The sequence below is a fragment of the Conger conger genome, chromosome 5 (genome assembly GCF_963514075.1).
Source record: "Conger conger chromosome 5, fConCon1.1, whole genome shotgun sequence".
Classification (NCBI taxonomy): domain Eukaryota; kingdom Metazoa; phylum Chordata; class Actinopteri; order Anguilliformes; family Congridae; genus Conger; species Conger conger.
Genome location: NC_083764.1, coordinates 14339319 through 14351651, shown reverse-complemented (window position 1 = coordinate 14351651; position 12333 = coordinate 14339319). Strand labels below are relative to the sequence as shown.

Genomic DNA, 12333 nt, shown 5'->3' with positions numbered 1-12333 from the left:
AGTTTCTTGTTGTTTTCAGCTCTGTTACCACATTATATGTAAGCTTTCCAATAAGAGAACCATCCTGTTATGTTTATTTTTAAAGAAGGGTGGTGGGGAGCATGTGTTCCAATCTAAGGAGGTGAGGTCAGAACTCACCTCTTTCGACTGATTTCTGATGTACTGATAGTAAAATTAGTAGAGATATTAGTAGAGAAAAGAACAAAGATAATGCTTTTTTGCATTGCAGCTCACAAACTGCTTTATTTTTCCCTGGTGCTCACTTTTTGTTTATCTTCCACTTGAGCATATCCAAAAATACAAAAATCAATCAGAAATTAAAATTTCAATCTGTGGACAGTTTTACTGTTGAGGAATGAGCTTGAAATATTTTACCAACAAAAATAATTTTGAATGCTTTCCTAAACCAACTGTAATAGAAAGCATAAATGATAGGATTGCATGTTGAATTTAAATAGGTAATACAGAAAAATATTTCAATTAAAACAGGTGGAATGGAATAATTAATGAATGGATTAATTAGGCAACACACATAAAAGGGTGTAGAGCATAACAAGAATGTCCCCATAACAATTGCCAGGGTCTTTGTAGCCTTTCGCTCCTTCTTGCTAGATGATGTGCTGTTTTCAGATTGTACATTGTTACAAGCAATGCTGTGAACAGCCTGGGCTTGCTTCTGCGCAACATGGAAGATTTTCTGATACATGAGCAACATAATTAACGCAGGCATATAAAAACAGATCAGGCTAGATATTGTACTTGCTGCTTCAGTCAACATGACACATTCTCCTACACAAGCAACATTTTCATAATAATAATCTTTCCCCAAAATTTCCTGTGCCAGGAATTCCATCCCAAACCAAACAAAGGCAGACACACTCCAAGTGATCAGGACCATTATCCCTGCGGTATAAGTGGTAATCTTAGTCTGGTAGTGTAGGGGCCGACAAACTGCATAATATCGATCAATGGAAATAAAAGAAAGATTTAGCATTGATGCAGTGTACAGCGTGCTATCTAAACTCAAGTGGATTTTGCAGAACACATCTCCAAAATACCAACATGTTTCAATAATTTGCAACATGTAAGGAGGCAAGATGATGCCTCCCATAAGGAAGTCAGTCACTGCCAGGGAGAGGATGAGGTAGTTTGTTGGAGTGTGCAGCTGTTTGAAGTGAGCAATGGAAATGATGACAAGGAGGTTTCCACACAAAGTTATAACAATAATGACTGCAAAGAAAATATGCAGCAGAATCCGTATCATTGGTGGATAGATGATCTTTGGGCAAGAATTATTCATGGACTCATAACAGAAGTATAAATCTTCAGTCATTGCAGGTTCACTGAAATTCATTGTCTTATATTTTCAAATATAATGTTTTACAATAGATGCAGTACACCTACCTATTTGAGGAAGTATAAAGATTTTTTAGCAGGCAACCGTTCATATCATATACATGGCATCTGCCAATATCCTGACTTCAGTGAATATATGTATTAATAAATATCACTGGCATAGCAGGATTTTCATCAGAAATTTAATCAGAAAATGTCTTCTGTTTATACAGTATGTCCGCCTCTCACCTCAGAGTTAACTTACAATAATAATGGTGTCTCCATTAGGACCCTGCATTCCAAGTCAATATTACATTTCTTTCTTTTCCAATTATTAATTGAGCCACTGAACCATGTCTGAAATATATTCAGGATTTCCCAGGACTTCTCTCAGTCAGGTGTCTAGTTGCAAGGTGCAGCATCAGTGGGGATGGTTCTTTTATATACTGTTTCCTTGTCCAACCAAGCCTTAGTGTGACTCACAGTGCTCTCCAAGCCCCTACAGCAGCCATTGTTTTTGCAATTTAAATATTTTAAATGATTGCTGATGAGAAACTTTACAATGTGTTTGGCCCATTTGTTTAATTAATTTCTTTCCCCAGAGCTTGTTCATTGTCAGGGAGGGGATACATTTTCTGGGAAAAAGCATACAAATATCACGGAACCTACCTTGGCTAGCCTGAGCGATATGACGGACAGTTCTGACTTTGCCGAGTTAGAGGACTTTTCGATTTTGACGAAGAAATACAACCTGACAAAATCAGTAGATAAGTATTTACACTGAAGCTAAAAGTGACAGCATTAAATGGGTTGCCTTTTTGATAAGTGTTAGTAGCATGTTTTTTCAGAAACCGTACAAGCAAACTGCATTTTGTTCCTGTGTTCTGTCCTCTGTTAGTTTATCATTGTTTATTATTGTTATTCTTGTTATTTATTATTTTTCATATTCATGTCTGGTGTTCTGTTTATAGTCATTAGTCTTTGCACTCGTCTTCCCATGTGATGTCTGAGTCTGAATGTATAATAGCCCAGTCACTCCCTTGTCTGCATGCCCCACTATTCAAGTGTTTACGGTAGTTCCGGGGTTCTACCTTCCTTCCAATCTTGCATTCCTTACTTCCTGCTTTCTCTCCATTTCATGTTTGTACATAGCACTGATATACTAATCCCAACTAACATAGAATTTGTACAATACTAATTATATTAACACACTAATGTTTGTCAAACTAACAAACTAACATTCACTAGTTTTGGGTATTTGTAATTTAAATCACTTAACTAACTTACTAACGCATCTCCAGTTTCAATTCTGTTCTGTAACTCCTCCTCCCTATTCTATCACTGATTACTTGCTTAGTTTCAGCAAAGTATTCGCACCTGTCTCTCCTTATCTCCTGATTCTCTGCAATTGTCTACTCTCTAGTCCGGAGCCGTTTGTATTACATGTGTGTCTTTGTGAATCCAGTCCGCGTTTTCGTTTCCCCTTCGTTATTGTCCTATTACCCTTTCATGTGTCTCACCTGATGTTTATTTGTGAGACCGCCCTCACTCCCATGCCCAGCATAGTTTGTCTCATTCCCCTGTGTATTTATACCTGTCCTTTTCAGTTGCACGCTGCTAGTTCGTCTTGTCCTGTTTTCTTGTCCTGAGCCCTTGATTCCTTCCCCCGAGCCCTTGATTCCTTCCCCCAGTTCTAGCCTCCTTGTTTCCTTGCCCCTGCCCCTGCCCCTGCCCCTGCCCCTGCCCCTGCCCCTGCCCCCTTGCCCTTGAGTCCTTCAGAACATTTATGACCCGAGAAGAAAAGTTTCTGCTTCCAAAGGTCAACTGAAGGGCCCTTCATTACAAGGCAGAGAGAGCCCAAAAATATTTGGCACGTACTGGAATGGTTCTCTCGTTATGGGGGACTGACTCTGGGGGGGGATGAGTATATCACAAAGCTGGATTACTGAGGTAGCTGGACCATGTAAAATCTGTCAAAAGCCATCCAATAATAGAACATTTTTCTGATGTGACCTCAAATTAATATTCCAAACTTACAATGTAACAATACCAAATCACACCATGTTGGTTTCCACTCAACTGGAATTGCTTCTAAAACTTCAGATTTCAATCATAAGGATTCAACAACTACCTGTGTTTCAACTTTCAGATTTTTTTTATTGATTTAGCTCCGTACCACAGTTTAAGAATTGTAATCAAAAAATCCACATAGGGTTAAAGCGTTCCTGTGTACAGATTAGGCTACAACCGAGAGTAAGCCACATATTCTTCACTTTTCTGTCCAATTGCGTTATGATTCTGCAGCCTAAATGCATTTGTATTTTCATGTGACAAATGGCAAAAAGGCAGTGTTTGGGGGACAGAAAAAAAAAATAAAAAAAGTTTTGGAGTGTGGCTTGAGGTGTGTAACTACAGGTTGCTTGTAATATTAACATATGCATTTATTTCTACTGATAATCAGTGGCCAGTATCTCATTGTGGCCTGCAGATTTACATTTGTTGTGCATATACAGAAGTTTGGCGCTTCTGCTTCAGGAGAAATGTAAAAATTTAAATATATTTTTACATTTTTTCCCCCACAATAACTACTTGTTGTTCAGACAACTAGCACCAGGTGGCATATGTGAGCACTCTAATCCACAGCGGTCTGAAATACTTGCAGGTTCCGACAGTAGGGGGGCAGCAGTGCCCTTTTTCATCTTGAGGAGCTTGCACTATCATTACAGAGCTGAAAAGTCTGGAAGTGAATACAGTACCAAAATACTCGGCAGAGGGAAACAGACATTTCAATCATGGTTACGTTTTGTTTCTATTTATACACAACTTTGATAAAAAGTTTTAAACATGGATTTCTTTGTAAGAAGTTTTTTGTTGAAAATGGGCGTTGACATTAAGGCAGAACGCAGCACTCTGAATACCAAACATAACCACATGAACTGTTAAAAAAAACTCTTAGCTTATCTAACATGTAAAATAAATGTATTTGATTAAATGTATTAATAATTTTCAAATATATCAATTATCAATTAAATCGCCAAATTCTTCAATAGGCAGAGCAACCTGCTGGATCAACCTTTAAAAATGTAGAACTCACAAGCAGATTAAAATTTAGAAATATATGAAGTTACAACACATATCCATATCAAATCTATAGACAGGTTCCACTACCTTAAACAAAGAAGTACAATTCCCAAAAGAAAATAATGAAACAAAGAGCCAAACTCCAGTTCCCAAAAACTGAAAGGAAAGCCCAAAGACCCAAAGGCAGCTGAATCTTCCTAAAATGACTTTATGTACTTAAAACAGAAAGGGGGGAAGAACCTTGCCTCAGGGGGGCACAGTGGGAAGCTGGAAACTGGGAGAGGCAGAACTGACTTAGCTGAACTGACAATTTACTTATTAAAGTTCCCTTATGTTGTTAGAAGCTGGATAGAGCAGTATGATATTGTCATCAAAAGATTTTAGCCACTTTCTAAGGAGACCAAACATGAACATTCTAAGAGGTACTCAAGCTCAGTTATTGTATACCTCTGAAGAAAGCGTTTCCTCCTGCTTCTAACAACAGATGTAGTATTTGTAGACCAATAATTCAGTTGCAGCTTGCACCTTCAAGAAACATGTGTTCAGTGTAACAGTACCAAATCACACCATGTTGGTTTCCACTCAACAGGAATTGCTTCTAAAAATTCAGATTTCAATCATAAGGATTCAACAACCATCTGTGTATCAACTTTCAGATTTTCAATCAATGATTTCAGTTAGATTTCCTCACTTTAAATCAAAACGTTGTTGTTCCTTTCAGCAGGTGGGTGGCGGGGTTGGGTGGGGCAGTGATAGAGACAGAACAGACAGCATTCCATATGAATAAAATGGAGCAGGCCACTTCAGTCATGTGGACAATGCACGTTTGCTCAAATAATTTGCAAACGGTTTTGCCTGCGTCTCAATGCCAATAACCAAAACTGGATACCCAACAAAACCGAAACAAAATTAATACTCACAATAAAATCCACCTGTTATAGCCTTGATTCTCGTTGCACCCAATTTCAATCACTCAAAAACTACATAGAGCAATGTACAAAGACATCCCCCAACGTATGAAAAGTCTGAAAATTGCAAAAAAACCCAAGATGTAACCACACAACCCACTTATGCATAGTAAGTCACTAATTTTCCAAATCAAATGGACTCCGTAACCCTTTGCAGTTTCCACCTATTTTTTCCACCTATTTTCTACTGGCATCTTCATTGTATGTAGATTGTGGGGAGATTTCAATAAATTCCTGAATCAAAATGGCTCACTATGTATTTATTTGTGGAAAGGCTTTGTCTTAGTGCTAGGGAGGGGTCAGGCCAGGTGTGAAAAGCCTACTTACCTGGCAGGACCGAATACCACATATATATTTATTGAAGGAAGGTCATTTGTTTGGTTAGTGTGTGTTTTTATTACATGTTCAAAAGTACTGTTTACATTTAGTGTGATTCTAGAGCCATTTACAACCCACTTATGATTCTCACCTACTTACTGTTACGGTCCAAGTCAATTTTGTGAATGCTGGCGAGCTGTGCTAAATTAGGATAAAAAGAGCAGCTGTCCGTTTCACCACTTCGGATTTATCTTAGCCTGCCTTTCTTGTCTTAATATTGTTTTTTTTTTCCACATATCTACTCCATCCCAGGCGGGTTTCCATTTACGTTTATTTTTACTGTATAAAATGATAATACACTGTGTGGTTGCTGACCCATACTGTCATGCATTATTTTCATAGGACCCATAAATTCTGGGTCTTGCCTCTTTGAACTCTTTGAGCCCATGGTTATTACTTCACCTCACTACTAGTCTGTGCCTTATTATTAATCATTTTTACTTACTTTAATGCGCAAGTTTTATTAGTGAATTTTTTAAGGTGCACCTAACCTAATCAAAGTCAAATTACTTGAAAATTTGTCTCCACTGTTGACACTTTTACACGCACGCACGCACACACACACACACTGCAAAAACACCTCTTGCACTGGCCCGTGTTCAGCCTGCACACTCAACAACAAATTATACCACATTACCAAAATTACCCAAGGTAATTTACTTTAGAGCTCAGTTCTTTTTTTATACATATTTAATCCTTAACACAGCGACACCGACACGATCAGATCAACTTTCCTTTCTGTTTGGATGAGTAACGTTGTGAGATTTTACCATACTGACGCAACAAACATATGGACAGAAGCCTCAGAATCTTGCCTTTGCAATGCACATAGTGCCATATAATATGAATAGTTTAAAAATGTTTTGAATTATATGAATAAGACCACTGCGATTTCTTAATCTTTATTCATTAATATGTGAGTTTCGCTCCGTGCAAATTCGGCCCATTTTGTTCAAATTGAAACGAGGCGATTATTCTCTGGCAGGGAAGGAGTGATGCCATGTGCAAAAACAGCAACTGTAAACCATGATAAAATGACATACAAAAGCATAGGCTATTGACTTATTTTGAGGTAAACATTTTTCATTACGGAACACGTTTCATTACGGAAAATGGCACGGATGACTGGAAGTGCATTTCTTCCCTGTGTACTGCAAGTTTGTTTAAATATTCAGCAATATGCACGTTTGTAAATTCCCACACTCTAACCATTGCATCTCAAAATAATACATACGTGATGTGTAGTGGCATAGCCAGGATTCTAAAATTGGTGTCCTTGCACAATTGATATTAGCATACTGTATCTATGTTTGAGGAAAAAGCAGAAATAACTTGGCTAAAGATGCAAGATGTGTTTCTTACGATCATATTGGTAAATATGTGTGCTGTATTGCAACTTCTCTCTGCGTTCGTCTGAATATTCAGTAATGCACGTTTGTGAGTTACCACTAAAATAATACCTCTGCATACTCTGCACTTCCACATAGTGTTGTTTTTTCCCAATGTACATCCTGCAAAGAGCATGATGCAGCTAAACAGGAAATGGCCGCATAACTTTGAGGTGTTTGTGAATGCCATCTTCATTGTATGTAGTTTGTGTGGTGATTTCAATAAATTCCTGAATCAAAAAAAATTATTTGGTTCTGGCTCACTGAGTATTGCTTTGTCTTAGAGGTAGGGAGGGGTCAGACCAGGTGTGAAAAGCCTACTTACCTGGCAGGACCACATAGGACCAAATATTAATTGAAGAAAGGCCATTAGCCCTCCCATTGTCAACTGGTGCTGAAAGATAGTCGTGACAACACTACGTTTTTGTAATTTATTTAATATTTCTAATTGGATTTGCTAATTTCAGTGATCCAAAAATGTTGTTACAATTGAATAGTGTTTTTACAGCATAACTACTGTTTACAATTGATGTGATTCTAGAGCAATTTACAACCAACATATGATTCTGACCTACTTGCCATAGCTGAGTTTGTGCTGAAAACAAAGACATGAAACACTTTGGAATCACTGTATATAAAGTTGATTAAAATGACACAAATATCAGAGCATGGCACAGTCACCAGTTTTCCTCATTTTGCCCTCAGACCCTAGAGGGTTAAGGCCTTTCTATTATCATAGTTATAACTATTACTACTAATCACTCTCAGCGCATGGAACCTGTCCCAGAGTGTTAGTATTACTACTAATCACTCTCAGTGCTTGGGACCCTGTCCCAGAGTGTTAGTATTACTACTAATCACTCTCAGCGCTTGGGACCCTGTCCCAGAGTGTTAGTATTACTACTAATCACTCTCAGTGCTTGGGACCCAGTCCCAGAGTGTTAATGAGAGCATACAGGCTCTCGGTGTTTGAATCACTCCCAGAGTGATGGACCCGTCAGCCCCTAGTCAAACAAGGTATCTTTAAGTAGTTTACTGGGGCCTCATCTGAGTGTTCTTTTTAGGATTGCATATTGGTTACCCCACACACATACATCTCAGAACGGGACCAGATACCGTCGTCCTTCCCCGTAGGTGATTGCTTACAATCCCTTTGTGGGGCGGGTTTCGCTTCAAGGGACTCTAACCATTGGCAGTGTGCACTGTCCATCCGCGTCTCAGACTCTAAGACTGTTCTGTATCGTGAAAAACCAAGTTTAGCGATCCCATCCTCATCACCAAACTGTTAGGGAAAAATGTCCTTTTTATCATTTCACAGGTCGTGATGATGAAACAGATCCACAGTAAAACAAAAGCTATACTTGAGTTTAACTTTCATATTTATTTGCAAAGAAATATCAGAAAGTGAGAGAGATTTGATAAGGATTAAAAATTTAAGGTTATTTTTAATCATGGGATTCTCTTTGTGTTAACACACATTGTCAATTAAGAATCAATTCTTAAATTACCCTTACACATTTCACCACCAAAACTAGCTACAGCATTCTGCACTATCATAATATTATTTAAAAAGACACTTTGCATTGAACAACCGAATACACAAGCTTCGCAGAAGTCTGCATATCAGATATGTTGTTATGTTTGTTGAATTGGTAGTATATAATAGACTTAACCTTCTGGGCTGCGTTTTCCGAAGCCATCTTAATGCTACATCGTTCATAAGTTATACCTTAAGCTCTACCTTAACATTCCAGCATGTTTCCCGAAATGTTCTTCGCTAAGAATACCTTCTGTAAGTGGTACTTTCGTAAGGTTGGTCTGGACCACTCTTAGCTATACCTTATCGACCTTATCGATTTTGTCAGCTCACTATGCTATTGGCCACCACTGTTACGACCGCAAGCCCCTGAAATCAGCTGTTGCTCTTCGTTACATCTTAATCTGTTAAGCAATACGTACACTAATAAGTACACTTCTACTGTTGTAGTTGGCTCATAATATGACAAAAATACCACATTACTGGGACTGGTTTCATGCAAAGAATAAAAGTGGATGCATGTTGCACTTTATTGAACATGTTGCCTAAGTGCCTTTTAAATGATATTCATAAACTTAGGATTTCCCACTCTCTCTGTGGGCTGGAGCGATGTTTAACCACAGTTCTTTCTTTGTTTTGTCAGACACTAAAGTCCTAAAACTGGAAAATCATTTCCACGGCACGTTCTCTAACAATATCACCATTTTGTTTGCTGTGAAGCTGTGGGACCGCTTCTTTCTTTGTTTTTTTTCCGCCATAGCTTATGCTTTCGTGTTGGTGCGTTTTTCTTATTGCTGCGCTTTTATTGAAAATGTCAGCAATTTAGGGAAAATTGTGAATTACGTTATGTGGCGTAGCAGGATGGTGTGATTCCACAATCTGATATCACAAACCGTATATATAATATGGCGAAAATTATATATGGTTGGATAATTTAGTTTGTACGTTTTTCATTCTATTAATAAGTTCCCACCAGTCGTGATAAATGGTATATTTTCAAGTATTCCTGCAGCGTTTTGTTCATAAAGAAATTAAGGTCAATGGGCCTAGTAACATTGCACGTAGAAGTCATGCCTTAAGCAACCTCCTAAGGGATAGTTCAGGGAACATACCTAGAAAAGTAAACAAATTTAGTAAGTATATCTTTCGAGTCTTCGTAAAACCCGTAAGACACCATTATCAGGAAACGTGGCTCTGGTTGGTAATGGCTTTGATGCTGAGTTAATAATGTTCTCACACCTTTATGTATGGTTGTTGAAATCGGGAAGTAAAAGTGATTTTACTTTTATCTTTAAAACTTCTGTAGCCGTGCTTGGGGGAGAGGGGACACGGGGTATTCCGCTTCTGACCCAGTTGAAAATAAACAGCATTCCTAACTGGTTGCTGGTTTAAACATACACAATTTGAACTCATTTGAACCAAGTGTTTTTGTCCTGGAAAATAATGCAGATATTTCTTGTAGTTACAATTGTGGCACATATTGTACGCCTACTCTACAATTGTAACATCGGACGTTTTACGTTTGTTTAAATTGTCCATCAGCCATCTGTGATCACCTCAAACAATGTGTGACAAGTGTACACTCTCTGAAGTCACATTTCACAGCTTTTAATTGCATTACCCTTGAGTAATTAAGTAAGAAGTGAAAAATGTTACAATTGTGTCTGTGATCTCCTACCCTATTTAACTGAGGGAAGGAAGCATCTGCATTATTCCAAGTGGGCTACAACATAGGCCTATTTGTGAAACAACTATTCTTGTATGTTAACCAATTATTTTGGAAGTGAAGATAATTGGTCTGTTTGGTGGGGATTATGAGTGAAACAGTCAACATTGGTCAATTTGTGAAACAATTATTTTTATTTGTTAACCAGTTATTTTACAATTCAAGAAAAAACTTAACTTTAGGTGAATCTAATTTTATTTCTGTACAGTTTATACTTATTTAATTATTTATGAGACCGTATTACCTACCTCCAATTTATTGTCCTGAGTTAAAGTTTCTTGTTGTTTTCAGCTCTGTTACCACATTATATGTAAGCTTTCCAATAAGAGAACCATCCTGTTATGTTTATTTTTAAAGAAGGGTGGTGGGGAGCATGTGTTCCAATCTAAGGAGGTGAGGTCAGAACTCACCTCTTTCGACTGATTTCTGATGTACTGATAGTAGATAGTAGAGATAGTAGTAGAGAAAACAACAAAGATAATGCTTTTTTGCATTTCAGCTCACAAACTGCTTTATTTTTTCCCTGGTGCTCTTGGAAAAACTCACTTTTTCTTTATCTTCCACTTGAGCATATACAAATAAACAAAAATCAATCAGAAATTTAAATTTCAATCTGTGGACAGTTTTACTGTTGAGGAATGAGCTTGAAATATTTTGCCAACAAAAATAATTTTGAATGCTTTCCTAAACCAACTGTAATAGAAAGCATAAATGATAGGATTGCATGTTGAATTTAAATAGGTAATACAGAAAAATATTTCAATTAAAACAGGTGGAATGGAATAATTAATGAATGGATTAAGTAGGCAACACACATAAAAGGGTGTAGAGCATAACAAGAATGTCCCCATAACAATTGCCAGGGTCTTTGTAGCCTTTCGCTCCTTCTTGCTAGATGATGTGCTGTTTTCAGAGTGCACATTGCTACAGGCAATGCTGTGAACAGCCTGGGCTTGCTTCTGCGCAACATGAAAGATTTTCTGATACATGAGCAACATAATTAACGCAGGCATATAAAAACAGATAAGGCTAGATATTGTACTTGCTGCTTCAGTCAACATGACACATTGTCCTACACAAGCAACATTTTCATAATAATAATCTTTCCCCAAAATTGCCTCTGCCAGGAATTCCATCCCAAACCAAACAAAGGCAGACACACTCCAAGTGATCAGGACCATTATCCCTGCAGTATAAGTGGTAATCTTAGTCTGGTAGTGTAGGGGCCGACAAACTGCATAATATCGATCAATGGAAATAAAAGAAAGATTTAGCATTGATGCAGTGTACAGCGTGCCATCTAAACTCAAGTGGATTTTGCAGAACACATCTCCAAAATACCAGCATGTTTCAATAATTTGCACCATATAAGGAGGCAAGATGAAGCTTCCCATAAGGAAGTCAGTCACTGCCAGAGAGAGGATGAGGTAGTTGGTTGGAGTGTGCAGCTGTTTGAAGTGAGCAATGGAAATGATGACAAGGAGGTTTCCACACAAAGTTATAACAATAATGACTGCAAAGAAAATATGCAGCAGAATCCGTATCATTGGTGGATAGATGATCTTTGGGCAAGAATTATTCATGGACTCATAACAGAAGTATAAATCTTCAGTCATTGCAGGTTCACTGAAATTCATTGTCTTATATTTTCAAATATAATGTTTTACAATAGATGCAGTACACCTACCTATTTGAGGAAGTATAAAGATTTTTTAGCAGGCAACCGTTCATATCATATACATGGCATCTGCCAATATCCTGACTTCAGTGAATATATATATTAATAAATATCACTGATGCTAATGTCAAATATCACTGGCATAGCAGGATTTTCATCAGAAATTTAATCAGAAAATGTCTTCTGTTTATACAGTATGTCCGCCTCTCACCTCAGAGTTAACTTACAATAATAATGGTGTC

General features: G+C 37.7%; 2 protein-coding genes across 2 annotated transcripts; both read right to left on the bottom strand.

Moving 5' to 3' along the window:
• Window positions 1–325: 325 nt before the first annotated feature.
• LOC133128257 (trace amine-associated receptor 1-like) lies at window positions 326–1333 on the bottom strand. Its single transcript, XM_061241638.1, has one exon. The coding sequence runs from the start codon at window positions 1331–1333 to the stop codon at window positions 326–328; it is 1008 nt and encodes a 335-aa protein (XP_061097622.1).
• A 9688-nt stretch (window positions 1334–11021) lies between these two features.
• LOC133128256 (trace amine-associated receptor 1-like) lies at window positions 11022–12029 on the bottom strand. The gene has a single exon (XM_061241637.1). The coding sequence runs from the start codon at window positions 12027–12029 to the stop codon at window positions 11022–11024; it is 1008 nt and encodes a 335-aa protein (XP_061097621.1).
• Between the last annotated feature and the right edge of the window lie 304 nt (window positions 12030–12333).

Coding starts and splice junctions, on each gene's coding strand:
- LOC133128257 (XM_061241638.1), bottom strand. CDS start 1,333: ATGACTGAAGATTTATACTTCTGTTATGAGTCCATGAATAATTCTTGC.
- LOC133128256 (XM_061241637.1), bottom strand. CDS start 12,029: ATGACTGAAGATTTATACTTCTGTTATGAGTCCATGAATAATTCTTGC.